The following is a 21790-nucleotide window of genomic DNA, read 5'->3' on the forward strand; positions in this document are numbered from 1 at the left end:
TGGAGGAGAGTCTAGGAGAGGCTAAACACATTACCCAAAAATCACCCTCGGGTGAGTTCTTGGTTCTTTAACATTTTTTCCTTGTTTCTCTCTCTTGTACCCATCGACCAAAGATAGCCACCAAGCCCCACCGACCACCTCATAGCTGCCAACTTCCCAACCCACCTCCAGCCAAATAACCCACCCCCCCCGAACCGAACCATCCCACGCACATCTTCACCCGCCGGCCTCCTCCCTCCACTCTCAATCACCGGCCGGCCCACCCTACCCTGGGCCTTTCCCTCCCCTTTCCCTTATTTCCTAATATAGATTGAATATAATTAGGATTAATTTTGAATTCAAATCCAAGTGATTTGAAATTCAAAAATGTCCCTAAAATAAGAAATCTATTTTAGGAAAGTTTTTAAATCTCATCCAAATCAATCTTTAATTGAATGGGATTTAATTTCTCTTCTCTAATTTAAGAGTCCCAATTAAGCAAGCAATAAACACTTGCCTTAAGCCCCATCCCTCTCCTTATTGCTGCCGGCCCCCTATTGAATCCCATTGGGATTTATTTCCAAAACCTAACTAAGCTCTCTTGGAAATAATTCCTATTTCCCCTCCACCTCTTTTGGCCGAAATCTCCATGTACCCACCTATTTAATTTCTTTCTAAGATATAGCCTCTCCTTTTGGAATTAAAATAAATCCCTTCCCCTCTCTCTTGCCCGCTTCCCCCTCTCTCTCTTCTCCTTCATTAATTCCTTGCAATTAAGGGATTAATTAAGGAGTTGCTTGAGTTAATTTTCCTCCACAAAATCTGAACCAAAATCCTTCCCCTAGCATCCTTAATTGGCCGGCCACCCCTTCCCTCCTCTCCTCTTCAACTCTTGAGAGAAACTTCTTTCTCTCTAAGTGGAATCTTCAAGGGAAGCAACCCCGATCTTCACCCACACATCAACTCTTCGACTCCAATGAATGGCCGATTCGGAGCTTGACTACGGATTCGCTTACAATGAGCAAGGGAACATCAACATCCTCCATTCCACCTTCTTCGACTTCAACCCGGAAGTCGATAATTCCATTGAAGAGTATGTGGACCGCATCATCTTCACACTTTCGGAAGCCATCGACGAACAACTTGCCAACGTCCGGTGGCAAATTGTTTCCGGACCACCCCAAGGGTGAACTTCTTCCCCTTTTCTCTTATTTTCCTAATCCGCTAATCTTGTAGGTGGTGATCAAGTCGCAAGGAATCGTGCCTCGCCCTCTCTGCCTCCGACTAGTAAACGTAGGATTTGAGTGCACCTTATATGTCGTTTATCTCATTGTTAGATTAGGGATTTTTTTGTTGAGTAACTACTTAATTCGTATGTTATTGAAATTCTAAATTGTTTTGATAATTCAAGTGCTTATTTGGCCTAAGCGTAGCTATCCCTCTTACGTTTTCTATTTTTGTTTAACAGTTAATAGTCTTAATTGTTATTTGTTCTTATCAAAATCGTACAAATTCTTATCGCATTCATTTAAAAGCATTGTAGTCCTGCATCAGAAGTTCTCAAGCTATTGCATCATTTTCAACATCGCACATGCATCACTTCGCAACATCTTGCTAATAATCTGATTGAAGCTTAATTTTAATTGTTTTGCAGGCATATTTCAGCAGTATCTAGTCTACCAGGTCAAAAAAGTGAGGTTGCAGGTGATTCTATTTACTTGCTTTTATATATTTATATGTTTTTAAGTTTAATAATAGATGCTTTATAAGTCTTGTGCTCTTTAATTTTCTAGCATCGTAAAATGCTCAAATACCTTTTTTCCAAAGCCTTACCATCAAATGTAGTTTTCCTGTTTTCAGACCTGATCTGGAGCCTTACCATCATATGCTGTTTTTCTGCTTCAAGACCTGATTAAGTGTTGGGTTTGAGGTTCCCTTGTTTGAGACTTATGTCTTGATTGAGAAAAAACAGATTTTCTTGAGGATGCAGTTACTGTAAGAACCTATCATCCATCGTACCTTAACTACATACATGGATAACTAGCTGTGTTGCACAGCGAATGGTGTGTCCTCTAGATAACTATGTCCTGATGGAGATCTTTCAACGGAGAAACATGATTACAAAGCAAGTTTATCAGTTTTGATTAAGGTCTTACAGTTTCTGGTGAGACATAATTTTATTTACTTCGTCACTGTATGCTGATCCAACATCAGTTTGTAGTTTGAGTTGATCAACCAAAAGAACAGAGCCTTAGTTGGCTGAAACTGTGTTAATATACTAGAATGTTTAAGGGTCCAATCAGCACTATCCTGATCTACTAGGTGGCCTTAAATTTTGCAGGGAAAAAATGTTTACAAGAGTAGAAATTATATCAAATTATTATGGCGTTCTAAGTTTGCTCAGGCCCTCTATTTCTTCTTTTTTTGGTTGTCTGTGGCTTCTCAAAAAACATACATGGGCTTAGAGATGTTTTCGATAGCCTTGAATGAAAGATTGCAAGAGGAAAGGACTTTCTTTTTTGTCTTTTGAAGTTGTGATAGAGTGTGCAAAGAGCCAAAGATACATATTTCTTCTTTGTTTGGTTTGGTGAACTTCCCGATGAAACGTGGAAATTCTCAGTTTCTTTGTTTGAACGAGTACATATCCAATGTAATAAAAGAAGAAACGTATCAGCAACTATAAATAAAGTTTCATTATAAAATTTTTCTTCTTCTTATAAATAGCATGAGAACTCTTTTTTTTTTTCACTTTTTTAAGAAACTTGCACATTTTAAGGAAAATGGAGTTTTCACATTTTAATGCAAACAAACGCATAACAATGGCGCTTTCTTTTTTATATAATTTAAAATGGTAAATATTTTGCTAAATCAACAGGTATAGCTGTTCGAAAATCTGCTATAATATGACCATTTTTTGATGTAGGGTTATTACATGTTTAGCGAGAAGCTGAAACACATTGCTAGACTTCCATTTGCTGCTACTGCATACGGTATGTTGCTTTTTTAATGCAGTCTAACTACTGCAGCATGAATATATACAGTACGAAGTGCTTCCTGTAACAAACAATAGTAATGTAATTATAGGGTTTTATGAGCAAGTTGATGATGGTGTTATCCTTAAGAATTATCTTTTATTTCTACTGGATTTCCTATGGAAAAGTTTTTGTGGCATGCTGAACTTTCCAATCAAATCCATTTTAACAGATCCAAACCAGCTTCAGTGGCTGTGGTAGTGATGTGAAACCAATAGGAATTGCATTAGAGGTTATAAAGAAATTGATTTAAGCTTTGCAATATAAATTAATGTTTAACAAGATTAGATGCTTAGACTTAAGGCCATCAATAATGTAAATGCAATCAATTACAAGATAGAATAACAATAACTTGAGAATGATCTCAATCATGAAGATAATGATGCGGACATCCAACCGTCCATATCTATCCGAGGAGCTGAAGATCAACGGCTGTCATCGTCCCACGTTTTCTTATATTTTATTTGTAATTTTTAAAATTTTTATTATAAATTTTCCATTGTTACCCTCACTTAAGAGGGTCGTCCTATGTAAGCCATAGGGGCATATGTGTCTTGTTTTAGTTTCTTAGGCCTATATATAGAGGCACTTTCTTATGTAATGGGATGATGAATTATTGAAGAAAAAGTTTATTTTACTTGTGTGATATCTTAGTGAGTTTATGAGAGGAGAAGAATCTCTTTGTGAGTTCCGAGATTCCCAAGATCTCTTAGTGAGTTCTTGAGGAGGAAGTGGTCTCTTTGTGAGTTCCGAGATTCCCAAGACCTCTTTGTGAGTTAATGAGGAGGAAATACTTGAGATTTGTAACTCCCTAGATTTTTCAATTTTTTTTCTCTTATTTCTCCTGGCATTTGTTTTCCCCTTCCCCATCTCCCTACACACGCTGGCACCCAAACTTCCCCACCCGTCGTTCCCTAGGCACCACCACAATCACCGGCCCCTTTCCCCCCATAGCTCCCAAAATCTGAATTAAATTCCATCATAAAATCTTTGCTAATTTAGCCCATCAATTTCGGAGGAGATTTAAAATTCAATATTCAAAGATTTGAATTTAAATCCTCTCTTAAATGACCCCCTCTAATTTAGGAGAGGTTCTCAATCAACATAAATCTGAAATTAATTTTCAGATTTATGTCACCAATTACCTTAATTTCTTGGGACCACCTCCTTAATGCCTAACCCCTCTCTCTCTCCTTTGTCATTAAATGCTCCCAATTAAGACTCCTTAATCACCTCCCTCTTGCCCCATTCCATTATGATGATTTCAATTATCATAACTCCCTTCCTAAATTAACTCCAAGAGAAAAGGAAAGTAATTACCTCAATATGAAATTTGAAATTCAAATTTAAAAAACTTTCCTTATTTGCAAATCTTAATTAGGAAAGTGCATAAATTCAAGTCTATTTGAAATTCAAATTAAATTGGATTTCATGATAGCTTTCCTAATTCTCATGAGTTATTTTGGAAGCTCTTAAATCCCTCCACAAAATCCTCCTCCCTCTCTTAATGCCGCCGGACCCATGATTCTCCACCTTGGATTTCCCTCTTAAGCCCAACTCCCATTTGAATTTGAAATCAAATTCAAATTCTTTCTCTCTCCACTCTCCACCTAAGCTTCAATTAATTCCTCCCTCCTGCCTTGGACCCGCCGCCGCTTCCCCTATCTCTTCCTTTCCTCCACGGAACATCCATTTGTCAAAAGGTTCAGTTTTTCCCTGCTGTCCTAGAATTCCAGCCAAGGAAAATCTGGATTCTGGCCGCCTAAAATCTCCAAACTGTGGGTTGCTCTCTCACAACCTGTTGTCCAACTGTTTAGGCCCAACCCTTGCTGTCCTGAGGAGTTTCCAAGGTCAAAAACTGCTGTCCAAGGAAACTGGACTGCTGTCCGCTGATTTCTACAGGCTTCCCAACACCGTATCTTTCATCCGAAAGACTCCAACTGCTGTCCACTTCTTCCCCAACACCAAAGTGACTACGCCGGAGCTCCGTATTTGTCTTTCCCTTTGGAATATTATGCGTGCAAATTTCCTTTAAGCAACTCATCCATGCAATTATGTTTCACATCAGATAAACTTAAATATTGTAAACAAGAGATCCCACACTTAACAAATAGAAAAGTCACCTTGAGTTCCCCTCACTCAAGCTCGTCTAGTAAGGGTTAGCGGGAAAGAATCTTAGCAAACCAAGCGATGCCACCAACATTGAGAAGACACCAATGATAGTAGCTCAACAAAAGTTCGCCAAAGAGGGAGAAGACGTGGGTGGGTACCAAATGTTCCGCCGACTTCCGGATGGTAGATGCTCTTCAATTGATGACGCCAATGTGAATAATGTGTGATTGATGTAATCTTCTACGGAGTTATCCACTTATGGATTGAGGTTGAAGAAGGTGGATTGATGAATATCCACTAAACTTTGATTGTCGTAGAGGAAGCCACAATTCCGATCCGGATCGGCCATGCACTAGTCAAGGGGATTGTCGATGGAGGGAGGCCTTCCTCTTTCTTGGAGTGTAGTTCATGAGACAAGAAGGTTTCCAAGAGGTGGGAATGAAGAAGGGGCGGCTAAGGGAAGAGGGGCTTGCTTTTGGTGGAATTAGGGTTTGGGTTTGGAGAGGGAAAGTAATATAAAATCTGAAATTAGTTTCCGATTTTAGTAAAATAGGAAAATGGATTTAAGAACTTGAAATTTGAAAATCAAATTCAAGTGGAGGGAGATTAATTAAGAGAGAGGAGGGAGATCCCATGGAGGGGCCGGCGGCATGCATGGGGTTGGAAGGGATTTGTGGGAGTTAACCAGGATTCCTAATTCATGAAGCAAAATTAGGAAGTAAATAATGAGGTCCATTCTAATTTCAAATTAAATTAGATTTAATTTGACTTTCCTAATTTGACGTGGTTAATTTAGGAAAGTATTCAAAATCCAAAATTTGAATTTCGAATAGAATGAAATCTTTCCCATAATATGTAGGCTAAATTAGGAAAGTCTTAATGAAGATTGAACTCAACATTAAGAGGGGGGGGAAGGTGATGTGGCCGGCCCTATGGAGGGGATTTAATTACTTGGAATTGTGGGCCCAAGCAATTAATTAAATCAAAGGAGAAATCTGAAATTAATTTCAGATTTGAGGGATTAAAGGAGTTACCTAATGAGGGAAGGAAAATTGGGAGAGGAATTAAATTCAAATCTTTTTGAATTTGAATTTAAGAATCCCTCCAAATTTTGTCCTCCTAAATTAAGAAAGCATTCAAAGCAATTGATGGAGGCTAGAGGCGGATGAGGGAGGATTGCCGGCGGTATGGGAGGTGGTAGGAGGCGTGGTGGTGGCTCCAAGGTCGGGAACGGGCGGAGGAGGAGGGGCGCCCAAGGGTCGGCTGGTTTATAGTGGTGGTTGGGTAGGGGAGATTGAGAGGGGCGGCGGTTGGAGCAGGCCGGTGGTGGTGGGGAGGAGATGGGGAGATAGGAAGAGATAAGAAGAACAAGAATTAGAGCCACGAACCTAGGAATCCACCACGGTTGATGGGTATTGCTTTCACCCACCTAGGGTCTCTCCTTTCATAAACTCACTTAGAGATCAAGCAAAGAAAACTAAATTTCATTTCAATATTCATCCTCCATTACAATGCAAGAGGGCTCCTATAAATAGGCCCAAATGAAAGAAAACCGAAAAAGACTAAAGTGCCCTCAGACTACAACATAGACTCAACTTCCCATAGGGGTATAATGGGAAAATTCAAATGCAACATAAAACATAAAATAGAAAATACATAAAAAATATAGACTCTGAATCATAGCCGACGATCCACGATTATGTCGACGATACACATGTCGAAATCTCTGACTTATGTCCTCATCAGGTAGACTTTTATTTTTCATTTTTTAAGTGGTTGTGGTATAACATAGTTAAGGCTATCATGCTCATCACTCTTTCTCTTGGGTATCTTAATTTCTAGACATCTTTGCTTAGATTACAAATGAACTGACTAAAGCTGAGCCAAGCAGGAGCTGATGTGAAACATAATAGGAATTGCAGGAATTTAATAAAAATTGTTAAGTTTGCTAATTTTAAAAGTAATGTTTCACAAGATTAGATTCTAGAATTTCTTAGTTGTTATTTTGCATTGGCATGCAATTACAAATTAGATTAAAATGGAAATTTAAAATAACAACAAAATTATAGTAAAGATGGATGCACAAGTAACAGAAATTCACCGATTAACAAATAAAAATTTCATCTTGAGTTTCCCTCACTCTCACTCTTGAGGATTGTTTTAGAGAAAAAAGTATTTTCAACAAACTTAATGATGCCACTGAAAGACAGAGGACGCCTGCAGTATTGCCTAATGAAAACTTAGCCGGAGGGGAAGAAGTCGGTGGAGGTTGAAGAACTTGTCACTGTACAAAGGTTTGATGTTTGTCGATGTCTGTCGTCAAAGTGAAGAGGATCCGGTCGACGTAATCGTTAACGGTGTGGTCAATCTCCAAGTTGAGGTCGAAGAAGGGTGATCTCAACACATCTACTCTTCCTTGATGATCGTATACGAATCCATGGTTTCTTTCAGGATCGGCCATTCAAGGCCAAGTTGTAGTGTATCTTCTTCCTTGGAAGGTATGTGAAGCAAGGGAGAAGAGAGGTAATGGAGGGGAAAGGGGCTTCGGGGGTTTCGACCAAGACTAGGAGAGACCCCTTTAATTTCAAGTTTAGGGTTAGGGAAGGGAGAGGAAACAATTCAAAAATCTAAAATTTAATTTCAGATTTTGGTTGGATTTGAATGGGAGAATTTAAAATTTGAATTCCAAAACAAAAGGGGAAAGAGGAGAGAAGGGGTGGTTATTATCTCCTTAATTGGAGTTATAATTGGAGGAGGGAATAATTAGGAGAGCGAGAAGAGGGGGCGGGCCGGCCGGCCAAAGGAAGAGAGGGGAGATGTCCACATGTAATGTATGTGGCCCCAAGCATTAAATGTTGATTGGTGAATTAAATCTGAAATTTAATTTCAGATTTGGAGTGATTGAGGGATTTCCTAAAATAAGTTTGTTTAATTTGGAAAGTTTTTGAAATATAAATTCATTTGAATTTGAATTAAGGGATCTTCCAAATTAGAAAAATCTAAGTTATGAAAGCATTAATGGGGCGATTGGAAAAGATAATTAAGGGGATTGGGGTTAGCTTGGCTAGCGGCTAGGATTGGGTTGAGGAAAGGCCAGCGGCTAGGGAGGGGTCGGTTTGGAGATTTGGGTGGAGGGGGTGGATGGTGAGGGGATTTGGGGAAGGCTGGCCGGCGGTTGCGGATGGAGAAGGGCTTAGCCGATGGGCTTGGGTGGAGGGATGGGGTTTTGGCCGGAATTTGAAGGTGGAAGTGTGGATAGCTGGCGGTATAGGGAGGAGGAAAGGGAAATAAGAAATAGAACGGGTACGAACCGCGAGCTCGACCTCTACCGACGGCTGACGGGGGTTGCTTGGCCCTCTCCTAGGGTTCTCTCTTCTCTCAATACCTCACAACAACGAAAAGGAATAAGTGTTGAAATTTCATTCATCAATCATCATCCTAATACAAAAGCTAGGCCCTTCATATATAGGCCTCAAGGAATCAAAAGACACAAAGACGAAATTGCCCTTTGGGCTACAACATGAACTAATCCCTCTCAGAGGTACAATGATAAACCAAAACATAAATAAAATAAAATAAATAAATACATGACAAATAAAGGATCCTAATCTAGCTCGTTTGTGAAAACTTTGTTCGAGTTAGTGCTTGAGCTCAATTAGAGTATTTGTAGTAGTTTGCAAGCTTAATTTGTTTAAAATAATATTTGTTTGAGCTTAGTTTGAACTTGGATTGTTAGATAACATTTTAGAGCCTATTAACGAGTAGGTCTATTGAGCGAGCAGCTTGTCAGTTAATTGAATAAGCTTTATCTTGACTATCAATGAGCAGCCAATTCAACTTGAAATCAGGCTTTAACAGAAGAACTATCAAATAAACAAATATTTTAATGGGAATGAACAGGTAGTTTATATTCATGAGCAAAAGTATGCTACTATATAAAAAGACATGTAATCACATATTAAATAAATTTGTAATCAATTTTTAAATGATAATATTATTGAGACTCAATTGAGCTTACTTATGAACTTTAAATAATATTGTTAATCATCATAAATGAATTGAACATTAAGTATTCTGATTTGTTTATTTAACAATCGAATATTTATATAAGTGTTCAAATTTATAAAATTAGTTATTTAGACGATCAGGCAAAAGCTCTAATTGAGCCAAGCTATGAGTTTGTCGAGAGCGTTAGTTCATTTGCAACCTTATTTTTGCCTTGTGGATAGTAGTATCTTCATCATTTTCTTGCTTCATGTCATCCTTAGGTTGGGAAGTCTCCATATTATTGAAATGCTCTTTAATAAATGTTAGGCAATGGTGCTTGATCTCGACAGTTCTCAAACTTATCAATGATGTCATACAGAAATCTTTGTTGACAATCAGCTAACCTGCCACTGTAGTTGGCCCCTCAGATGGTGAGAGTTTTAGCAATGTAAGCTTTGGTATCAAATATGACATGAGGGGACTAGCTTAAGCTGATCTAGAGTATTTTTGCAACTAAATAAGTATTATGACAGATGTATCATGCATGGTAGTGTAGAAAACTGTGTAGAAATCTAGAAACAAAAATTTAAATTTTATTTCTTATAGAAGTTGGCTAAAATAACGATCTAAATTGTGAAGGTAAGAGAACATATATCTACAAAGATCTATGCAAAACTGCTGGATCTGAGAAAAAGCTTCAATTTGACTCCAAAGTTGTTGGTCATGGAATTTATTGTCTTCAAAGCAAGCTAGATGAATTAAGATAATTCATTTTCTTTGGATCCACTGTAACAAAGCACGAGGATTAAGATCTGAAAAATAATTTGAGAATCTTCATCAAATCAAATAAAAGGCAAATGAGGCTAGAAAGAAAAGGAAATTGGTGAGGAATAAAAAAGATCAGAGAAAAATAAAACCAGATCATTGTGATCTGGTCTCATTGGGCAATCTGTTCTCAGCATTAAGCTACATTATCATCTCCATCCAAGGGATGAGAAGCTTCAATTTATATTTCATCATAAAAATTAGAGTTTTAACAGACAAAAGGTCAATTTTTTGATTGGACGCTGGGGTAATCATAAAGGGGAAAAAAACTAAATAACCACAAGGTTATTTCTAACTTATGGTCAATGATGATGTAGTGACGGCTTGATCAATGTCATTCTTTTATTGTTTTGCTCTTACTACACCTTTGTCTTACTGTTGCTGCACCGTTGTTAATGCCATTGCATTGTTGCTTGTTGATGTCCTGCTCTGTGAACTGAATATTACAAAATAAAGATAGATTGTATATGCGTCTCCCTATTTATTTCTGCCTGCAATGTGTGATGAAACAAATAGCTAACTGCCTTATTCACTGAATGATTGTTTATAAAGGATCTGTTAGCATTGATATTGTGAGGATTTGCATCATCGGTCTCAAGATGGTACTTTGGATATGAAAGAAATTTTTTTATTTTTTTTTTGCTTAGTTATTCAATTGAGATTTTATTATCTTGTCGTAGCAATGCTACTTTACCTATTACCATGCTTGTCTTGTTGACATATCTTCCGTGGTAGGTCACTTCTAGTCTTGTAGCATTTATGTTTTGCATGGAGAAGGTATCTTTTGAGGGCTATTCAAAATAAAGAAGAAATAGTAATATGTTTTCTTGTGAAGTTGGACTATTCAATTGAACTCAACTAATTTTGACATTTTTTAAGGGAAATGCAAGGTGGTGGTTTTTTATAGCTATATCTGTAAGAAATTCATTTTTTTTGTTTGTGATTCAGGAACAGCTTTGATGCTACTTATCTGTGTTTGGCAACCTTATCTACAAATGCTCTCTGTGTCAACATTATTAAGGTATCTTTTATGTATAGCATGCTTATCTTCAATATGTGTCTGTATGCATGAAGGAATGCTTAATAAAATTCTGTATATGTGCTCATTTCAACAAATGGATTTGGTGCGTTTAGAATATCAAATGGTTCATATGTCGTCCTAAAATCAAACTTAAAGCGTGTGTATCTATTTATTATATTCAATTTCAATTCAAGTTGAGATCAACCCCTTTCTTACTAAATCGGGCATCACTCCTTCAATTCTTATCAAAATCATGCGATCTTTATCGTTGGATAGCTAATGCAAATTCTATGTGATTTTTGTGGTCATGAAATGAGCATGATTTTTTGTATAGAACGACAACAACTACAATGATTCACAATTAAAAAAAAACAATGATTCACAATTTCATTTCTCTAATTTAAATAATTATCTCATTTCTCAAGAAAATTGGAAGATTGATTGTTGACCTGATACACTATAACTTCCACATTCATGATTGATTTTGACCCTACGAAGTGTAGTTTTAGCTGTAAAGTATATTAAAATCTTCAGTCCAACTAGGGAACTAAATGGATCAAGAAACATGTAAGTGGAATAGAGGGAGCATCATACGAAAGTAATCTTATATTCTTATCCTACATTGCAGGCTGTATCATTTCGTAGCTTCCTGCCCTTCAGTTGAAGAGCCCTCCTGCACCAGCCATTCTTCATGTACGCTCAACTGCCACAACTTCTCCACTTTCCAAAATAAGAAAAAATTGCTCAGCTGTCTATTGCTTCCACTACCACCCCCTAAATTATAAAAAAGATGGGATGCCTCCTCCAGAGCCTATTGCTAGGGAAGAGATGGGTGTTGAGTATGAGCGAAGGGGTGCTGATTTTGCAGGAAGAGGGGTAGATTATGAGCTTAGGGGTGCTGATTTTGAAAGGAGGGGGATTTTGAAAGAAAGGTTTTGGTATGAGCGCATAAGGGAGAATCGAGACACTTGGGGAGCTCCTCTCTTTCGAGGAATGGGAGGCTATGGAGGATTTATGGGAAACTAGGGCAATCCGAGGGTAAGGAAGTTGAAGATGCCTATCTTTGAGGGCGATGACGCACATGGGTGGATCTACAAGGTAGAGAGGTATTTTGCCATCAACGGATTGACATAAGAGGAGAGATTGAGGGCAACTGGCCTGTGTTTGGAGGAGAAGTCATTGGCCTGGTATCAGTGGAGAGACATGAGGTGGCCCATTTGGAGTTTGAGGGAGTTCAATGACTGCTTGCTAAAAGTTTTCTGAACCAGCAAGGGAGGGGACTTCTATGAGCAATTATTCGCGCTGACATAAGAGGGTTTTGTGGTGGAGTACCGTGATAGGTTTGAGTGCCTAACTGATCGACTGGATCGGCTTTCTGAGACTGTGCTGAAGAGGAACTTTATGAAGGGGCTCAAGCCTGAGATCTGGGCGATTGTTAGAGTGATGAGGCCGTGTGACTTGGAAAATGCTATAGAGCTAGCGTAGTTGGTGAAGGACCAAAAGTACCTAGAGAGGGTGGCCAGAAGCAGCAGTTCAGGAGGGTCGTACAGGATGACCACTACTTTCTTAGCTCCCAAGGGACCAGCATCGGGATGCCTTTGTGAGGCCCCGAAGGAGAAGCCTATAGGAGGGGGATCTTGGAGAAACTTTAAGAAGCTCACTGAGACGAAGCTGCAGGAGAAACAAACAAAGGGATTGTGTTTCAGATGTGATGAAAGGTACACAGCGGGGCACAATGTAATGATCAAACTCTTCAGGTTCTCATCGTCTGTGATGACGAGGAAGCCAAGGGAGGTGAGAGAGGCAGTGGTATAGGAGGAGGATAAGCTGCATCTTAACATGGCTGAAGTCTCATCAAACTCAGTGGTGGGGTTCTCCGCAAATCACACCATGAAATTGAAAGGAGAAATAATATACAGGGAGGTGGTGGTGTTGATCAACAGTGGGGTTACCCACAATTTTATCTCCAATTAGTCCGTTAACCAATTGGGGGTGAAATTGATGGACACCGGGGATTATGGGTGATGATTGGCACTAGGAAGGCGGAGATGGGTATAGGAGTGTGCAAGGGAGTTGTGCTGACTATACAGGGGGTTCATGTGAGGGAGGATTTTCTCCCATTGGAGTTAAGGAGCACTTATGTCATCTTGGGAATGAAGTGGCTGCAGACCTTGGGAGATACTTGAGTCAATTGAGAGCACTGAGGATAAAGCTAATGGTGGAAGGAAGAAGGATGGTGATCTGAGGAGACGCAGGGATGTTTAAGGCCATGGTGTCTCTCAAAACCATAATTAGGAAGGTGGGAGGAGGCTTTCTGGTGGAACTGCAGAGCTTAGAATAGATCATACTAGAGGAAGGGGAGACATTGCTCTTTTAGTATAGCCACTCATACAACAATTTAGTGAAATTTTTAAGCCACTTTAAGGCTTGCCACCACTGAGAAAGCAGGAGCACGCCATCACCTTAAGGGAGGGGGTGTTACTAATTAGTGTTCGGCCTTACCGCTGCCCTCAGATTCAGAAGGATGGACAAAGAAGCTGATTCGAGAGATGTTGGAGGTGAGGCTCACCACGCCAAGTGTGAGCCCTTTTTAGCCGTCTTATTGGTCAAGAAGAACGATGTGAGCTGGATATTTTGTGTGGACTACTGGGTCTTGAATAAGGAGACTGTGCTGGACAAGTTCCCCATTCCAGTGATCGACGAACTACTAGATGAGCTGTGCGTTGCAGTGGTGTTTACCAAGATGGATCTAAAGTCGGGATATCATCATATCAGAATGAGAGAGGCGAATGCCCAAAAGATTGCATTTAGGACACACGAGGGACACTACGAGTTCTTAGGTAGGTATGCCGTTTGGCCTCACCAACACTCTTGTTACTTTCCAGTTTCTTATGAACAGGGTATCCTGACCATACCTCCAAAAGTTTGTATTGGTTTTTTATGCGCCTTAATATCAAAAACAACAACAAACTCCAAGAGATTCAACAAAAAAATATATTTTAATTGATAGAAAACTAAATACGAACAAAGCAAGATACAATGGACCTCTTTTGAGAGGAGGACCTTTTCTCCCAAACCCTAGACGTCGCTAGGATCCCTCATACAAGAGAACTATAACACTCAAAATAAATTTATGCATACAAACATAACATAAATCTTACTATTTATAGCAAACAATAAAACAACAAATTTCAAAACGGCCCTCCCCAATATCCTCTCAAATCAGCCATATCTAATTAGGAAATATCTCATGAATCCTGATTAATCTCCTCCAAGTCAGCCCCCAAATCTGTCCTTTTTAATTAGGAAATATCTCATAATTAATCTCCTTCAAATCACCCTCTAAATCAATAATTTTTAATTAGGAAATATCTCCTAATTAATCCCCTCTTTAATTCCTCTTCTCATATATCATATATGTAATGATAGGTTAATGGGCCCCACAAGGGGGATTGAATTACCCTCTCCTGTATCAATACTCCCCTCCTGAAAATGCACATTGTCCTCAAGGTGAAAGGTAGGGTACTGTCTCCTGATTGTCTCGTATGGCTCCCATGTGGCATCATGCTCTGGCAGATCTTTCTACTTGATTAGTACCTCTTGTGGCCCAGTCTTCCCTTCGCGCACACCAGCTACTTCTAGGGATTCCAAAATGACCTTCATGTCCTCTGTCGAAGTTGGGGTAGAGATGATGGTGTATGCTCTCCTATTGCCTCCTAAGCTGTGAGACATGATCGTCTGGATGCAAAGCTGATGAAGGTGGTAGCCTCAGTCGATATGATATTGCTCCAATACACTCCATATCCTCATAAGGCCCAAAGTGCCACAGGGATGATTTCTCATTCCTTCTTCTGGCTTGTGTTTTCTGTCTGTAGGGCCTCAATTTTAAATAAACCATATCTACTAGCTCGAAGTTTACTTCTCTCCTATGCTCATCAGCCTTAAACATTAGTATCACACCGCAACCTACGCTACATAATTCGTTCTCATAGTTTTAAAGTATGATGCATTAACTTAATTTCTTTATAATTCACACAATCTTGTGCATCGCCTTTATTCTTAAAAATAGGAATTAACACACTCATTCTCCACTCATCTTACTTCTTTTTAGTCTTCAAAACAATATTAAAAAGTTTAGTAAGCCAAGAAATTCCTTCATCTCCTAAGCATTTCCAAACCTCTATTAGAATATCATCAGGTCCAACAACTTTCCACACTTCATTTTATTTAGAGCCTTTCTAACTTCGGTTTTACTAATACGCCGATAAAAACATAAATCTTTATTTTCATTTAAGGTGCTAAGGTCATTAAATTCAATCATACTTTCACATTCTTCATTAAAAAATTTAGCAAAATATCTCATCCATCTTTGTTGAATATATCTTCTAAGATAACCAGTCTAGGACAATTTTTTTTCAATGTGCATCTGTGTCTTCCTGATGATGAAAAAAATGTTGAATGTTTTATTATAGCTAACATGTCCGATGAAAGATACCCAATTGTGGAAGATTCAATGCAATCTTGATCGATTGACATGACATATTGGACTTTCTATGATAGAATATAATTTAAATATACGTTTCTTATGGTTATAGTCTAATAGAATAGGACTTACAACTTATAGAACAATTTGACCGACAGATTTCAAACTCGCTTTTTATTTTATAGAAAAGGGAACATTGATGGTTTTAGGGATAACTAATTACCTTACATTCTTTGGAAAGAAAATGAAAAGTAAGGTTTTGTGTTTTGCCCAAAAATGAGTGGCTTTGACAAATCCTACCGATCAAGAGAAGCTAAGTCCTAAATCCATGTGACTTGGGATTGTGTTTTTTGGATCATGTTGAAGACTTTAAAAGGGTTATGTCATGATTTTCATCTTGTAAATTGAATGGGACTGGGAACTAAAAAAGTTGGTTAACTAGACAAGAAACGAGGAAAAAATTCATGTGTTCCTTAATGAAAGTGGATGAAGGATTGGTATTTAAACTACAATTTGCCTAAATCAATAAGGTCAATGAATTGTTGTGTTTATTTATTTTTTCGTACCACCACTACTAACTCAGTACAAGTAATAGTACCATACAAAACATAATTGGAACATATTAGTGCCGTATGACTCGATCCATAAATGTTCTCAGTAATACAAATGAAAATTGATTAATAGTGAAATGCCATTTTGATGTCACGATATTCATTTGCTTGATTTAGATTATTTATCAATTGATCTAGTCCATCATTTGTTTCTTAAATTTCTTTATTAGAAGATAGAAGATAATCAAATGCTATCCTCCCTCTAGAAGTAAGGATTCAAATCTTCAGACTATCACACCAGTTTTATAGTTGTACTTTCCTTGTTAGTCCATAGAGATATGTGCCTGTTTAATGAAATGTGCCAAAACGATAGAAAGTTACTCTTGCGGAAAATAACTGAATTATCAAATTCTTTGGAAAATTTGGAGAAGGGATCAAAACCTAAAATGCATACCTTGTTTCCCTCCCAATTTATTGAGATTGGTAGTATCAGAACTTATTGCAGATACTTCGGTTAGGTATATGACTCGCTATTCTTTCCTGTGCCTTTTTTTTTTCTCCTCTAATTGACTTAAAGGCGTAGTTATATAACTGGACATTCTTTCATGTGCCTTTTTGTTGTTTTCTCATTTAGGTGCCGTGTTTTAGTTGACATTTCATTTTTCTTAGTTGGGATACATATGGAAAATCCTTTAAATGCATAATTTTGTAATGATTTATAATTGATATCAACTATAACCGCTATCCTGTGATTTTTTTATGAGGTGGAGATCAAACAGTTGAACCTAGTACTTTCTGGCTTCATTCAGCATTCTTTTACAACTAATAAGATCTGAACATTTCTTTTAATATCCTCAGTTATATTCAAGCATCTTTACATGATCATATTTGGTCTATCAATGTTGCGTAATATTTGATTATCAAGAGTGAAAAACTACATCCTGTGCTGTAAGATAATGCTCATGTATGTTTGCAATGCCTGACTTGCATTCTTGCAGGATTGTGATGTTTGCTGAAGTCGTTGGTGTTGGCTGCTTTATGAGTGTTTATATAGGTGCGTAGAACCTGCTGATTAGTAGTATAATCAAAGTAACTGAGGCTTTGTAGATTTTCTATAGCTATAGTAAGCTTAATCTTCTACTACCATGAGAAAGTTCATCTTTGTGGCAATTTTTTTATCACTGAAATATTTCTTTCTGTCATTTCATTAAAGTTTCATAGGCAGTATTCACTTTTCAGGGCGGTGCTGATTTCAAATTGATCGTTATACCTCACCTGCTTGGTTACCTCTGGTTTTTTTATAGTGCACTTTGCTTATTCTGGTTTTAGTTTTGTTCTATGGTAATAAGTAATTCTGACGTGAAATCTAAACTGTTGAAGTAGAAAAGGTGCTAAAAACCCAATGCGGTGCTTTCTTTGAAGGCATATGAAATGATCATGTTGAAATCCAGTCGTTCCCAGTGCAAAGGATCCAACAAACACAGAGATCAATCCGTGGGAAGCTCTCATGGATCACGCCATAATGAAGGAACTAATTTAGGAAAGAGTTTATTGGGATTTTATGTATGAAATCTGTAATTTATTATTTCCTCATTAAGATATCTTGTATAGATCTATAAATAGGGAAGATATTACTGAATAAAGACAAGTCTTTCCCTTTTATTCCTCTCAAATCCTCGTTTGTAACATGGTATCAAAGCTTCGAAGAAAGTAAAGAGGAAACCATCGGAGGAAGTCAAGAAGGACGGATTCGGAGCCTTACCAGGCGAAGCCCGAAGCCGGAGTCGTCAAAAGATGAGAAGGAGCCGAAACCTTACTAGATGAAGCCAGACAAGGCGGAGCCCTAGCCGACACCGGAAGACCAACGCTCGGACAGGCAAGGCGGAGCCCTCGCCGAGAAGGAAGAAGCTCGGATGAAGCCAGGCAAGGCGGAGCCCTCGCTGACGCTACCCTCAAGTTGACACCAGAAGACCGACGGGACGGAGACGGGAGCGACTCGCCTGCGGTATCCCGTGCCCTAGCTACTGCTGTGCTAAACGAAAAGAAGACTGGGTTTAGCCTAGTAAACAGAGGAGGGGTCGTACCCGAGCCTCTTAAGGCTCGGCTCATTAAACCGAGAGGAAACCAATTTTTTTTGTTTTGACCAGGTTTTCAGCCTTTATTGCTGATATTACCTAATCAGTCAGTCTTTATTGCTGATATAATCAGCCTTTATTGATGAAATAGCCGTAGCTGATATTATCAGCCTTCATTGCTGATAATCTTGTGATATAACAATGTCTGAAGAAAACTCATCTCAAAGCTTCAATAAAGAAGACATTGAAAGGCTCAGACAACTCCTGGTATCCCTTAAAAAACCTCAATCTCCTGCATCTCCCTCTCTTGCACTTTCAGGTATGTTTCCCATATTCATCGGATTAAGTACCTCTAGAAATTATTCGAAAGGAATATGGATCATTGACTTAGGAGCCACAAATCACATGACAAACTCCACTACCCACTTCATCAATTATGATCCTTGCTCAATAGACAAAAATCTGTGGACCCCTATACCTCAAATCACATGCGAAAGGACCAAACTGGTGAGTAAAGTGATACGCGCCTTGGCGCCACGTGTCACTTGAAGGATCAAACGATTTCTGATTGCCAAATGGATGGCGCCGTTGCGATCAGGACATCGAATTCTGCTAGGTCGAGGCCCATCCCAATTGAATAAGACGAGATCGACCAAAAGGAATGACTGACACCTGAAATTAAAGCGCGATGCTAATCAAACGACATCGGATTGACAAACGGACTTCTTCGTTGTGTCCGGAACATCGTCAATACCCTAAATGCACTGCCAATTTGTTTAATTGAGGTTGTGCACGCAAATCGAGGCGGTCCCTACAAAAATTAGCCTCGGCGTTGCTCAAACGACGTCCGATCGCGAAACGGACTGCGTTGTTGCGACCGGAACATTGACAGTACCCTAAATTCATTATCAATTTATCCAATTTCGATATTCACCGAAATCGACACGTAAAACGGAATAGTTGGCACGCAAATCGAATGAAAAATGCACGTGAAATGATGCAATTTTGAACAAATGAGGCACTGCTGTCCTCTTGAATTAAAGCCTAATGACCATACACTAATGTGGCTATTAAATTAAATCTTCTTTAGCAAAGACAGATGCCAAAAGAGGAAAAAGGGTCAAATACATTAAATGCCAATCAGTATGTCACCTCGCTTTGTCTATCTCCTGGTCACTTCAGCTTTGTATAACAGCTGGCCCGTTGCTTCATCTGAACGGACACGCTCCATCTAAAGGCTCCCCAAGCAAACTCCTATCCAATTATCTACAACTTCCACACTCGAGCTCTCATCCAGAACCGATGCCAGAATATGGAACTCCAACGCCTCCTTCAGCCATCCAGCTGAGGTCTCCCCTCTCTTCACGAGAACCTGCTCCCTTCCTCTTGCTCACGTGAAGCCGCCTACCTCTTGTTCTGAAACCAAATTCCCTTGCCCTTGTCCGTCTTCTACCTTCCAGCACCTCCATATAATTAAATCCACCTCCAAATACATCTTATTCTATCACCAAAATGTAGTCCACTGATATCTTGCTGCTTCCTTTTGAGGGTACTTTACTTGAGAATCAATGCGTACCTCTGCTTCCACCTCTTCAATCAGTTGTGGAGCTTGAAAAGGCAGAGACTGAATCTCCCACTGATTCAGCCGTGGAAGCTAATCAAGAGAAGCTTGAGGAGACAGCAGAAGCCGCAAAAGCCCTCTGGCCAGATCTTCCTCCAGCCATCCCTGACCTGCTCGCATGCCACCTGACGCATGATTCTGATCTTTCACTCCAGCAGCCCCCTATCAACAGCCCGTCCCATGCTTTCTCTGCATGTCTCACATCCATCCTATTCTCAAATCCCTCCCAGGGCTACCGAAAGTTTCGGCCACCAAGCAATGGAGAAAGTTTCTCTCCATATCATCCTCTCGGTTGCAGAAGATCAGATAAAGGCAGAAGAAGCAGCAGTTCCTCCAACCTCTCTACTACCTGCAGCCCAAACCTGATATCTTCAGCCCCATTTACACTCTCCTACACTTAGCTAAATCAGCCCAAAGAGCACTACATTTCAAGCTCAAAACAGTCCACCTCTAAGGCCCACTACACCATAAAAGTTTCAGCCCAAAAACCTACAGCAACAACCCATAAAAACCCCACATAAAGCCCATTGCTGCTCACTATTTCCACCCAAAAATAAACCCAAAACAGCAAGTTATCCCAGAGCCATGGCTTGATCTGTTGATCACTTAGTTCTCCACCCATCACTAATCAGCCCCAAATCCCAAAACAGTAGGCTCATATTTCATTTCTTTTTATTTTCATTATTAATTAGTTTTACTTGCTTTCAATGATTCATTTTGTTAAGTGGGTAGAGAATATGTTCATGTGCTCATATTTATATAAATGTGTTTATGTGAATGTACATTTGTGTGTGTATGTATGTGTGAGTAAAAAAAAAAAAGAAGAAGAAAAGAAAATACAAAAAAAAAAAGAGGAAAGAAAGTGTTTTGTGCATTTTTGTAAAATCTCATCACCACCATCCCCGCCGCCGATATGCAAAGGTATAATCTCTAAACTCAGATTTTCACTCTCGTTATTGGCGGCGAACTAGCAAACCCCTCACGTGCTCACGTAGCGTTGTGGGGAGGGGAGCTAGTGCGACGCTTACAACGAGGCGGGAAATTGCCTATGATTCTTTTCTCGTGGCTTGCAACGGGCCGGCAAAACCCCTAGGCACTCACGTAGCATTATAGGGAGGAAAACCGGCGCGGCGCTTGCGGCGATTTAAGAATCCCTCTTCAATGCTAGCAATGAGCCGACAAACCCCCTAGGCGCTCAAGTAACGTTGTAAGGCGGGAAACCGATGCGACGCTTGCGGCTAAGGGGATATAAATTTTTTTTTATATAAGTACCCCAAACACTCACGTAGTGCAGAGGGGGGAAATCTGTGCTTATTTCTAACATGTTTTTTTTCTTATAAAAAAAAACCCTTAAACGCTCACGTAGCGGGCGGGGATAAAAAAAATATATGCGACCGCGGTATCATTTTTGACACCTACCTGAAGCACTCACGTAGCGTCAAGGGAAAGTTGCCTCTTGTTTTTTTCTCCTAAACGGGGGAGACGCCGGGAGGCTGCTGAAATTTTTAGCAAATTAGAGACTTGGACTTGAATAAAATTTGGACTACATGGGACTTATTTGAGATCAAATGATCAATAATTTAAACTTAAACTTGAATCAAATGAGCTAAATGTGAGGACTCAAATTGGACTTGAACATGTTTGAACTCAAGCAAAGACTTGAGTTGGACTACAGGGGATTCGAATGAAGGGAAGAGGCTCATCTAAAGCCTGAACTATATTTGAACTTGAACTTGTGGACCTTTGAACAAGACTGAACTTGAATTGAATAAAGATTCAAATTGAAATCAAATGTAAGCCTAAACAAATGATGAGCAACAAATGACTTAAATCAAATGAACTAGGTGTTGTGGATATGAGCTCAAATTAGACTCATACATGAACTTTACAAGACAACCAAAGAATTGCATGTAATACATAAGCTTTGAACTTGTTACATACAAAGAGCAATAAATTGAAGTACTTGAACATTGAGGGTACAACATGGAATGTAATTCAATGCTTAAAATGAGACTTGTAAATTGGCAAGATGATAAAGTTAACCATGCAAGCAAAGATCATGAGGAGAACACAATGATATGCTTGTAATTAACAATACAAGACT

At 39.1% G+C, this 21790-nt stretch overlaps 1 protein-coding gene across 10 annotated transcripts in view; it reads left to right on the forward strand.

Moving 5' to 3' along the window:
• LOC110109129 (protein FIP1) overlaps window positions 1-21790 on the forward strand; it is a 49772-nt gene that overhangs the window by 8666 nt on the left and 19316 nt on the right. For 9 of the 10 annotated variants that reach the window (XM_020840061.2, XM_028700387.1, XM_020840058.2 and 6 more), the window contains 4 exons: window positions 1634-1683; window positions 2903-2969; window positions 10884-10956; window positions 16989-17044. In XM_020840061.2, the coding sequence (XP_020695720.1) occupies window positions 1634-1683; window positions 2903-2969; window positions 10884-10956; window positions 16989-17044 (246 nt within the window). The remainder of the gene's footprint in view (window positions 1-1633; window positions 1684-2902; window positions 2970-10883; window positions 10957-16988; window positions 17045-21790) is intronic. The other variant, XM_020840057.2, reaches the window with a different exon arrangement.

This window comes from Dendrobium catenatum, unplaced genomic scaffold (genome assembly GCF_001605985.2).
Source record: "Dendrobium catenatum unplaced genomic scaffold, ASM160598v2 fragScaff_scaffold_1504, whole genome shotgun sequence".
Taxonomy (NCBI): Eukaryota; Viridiplantae; Streptophyta; class Magnoliopsida; order Asparagales; family Orchidaceae; genus Dendrobium; species Dendrobium catenatum.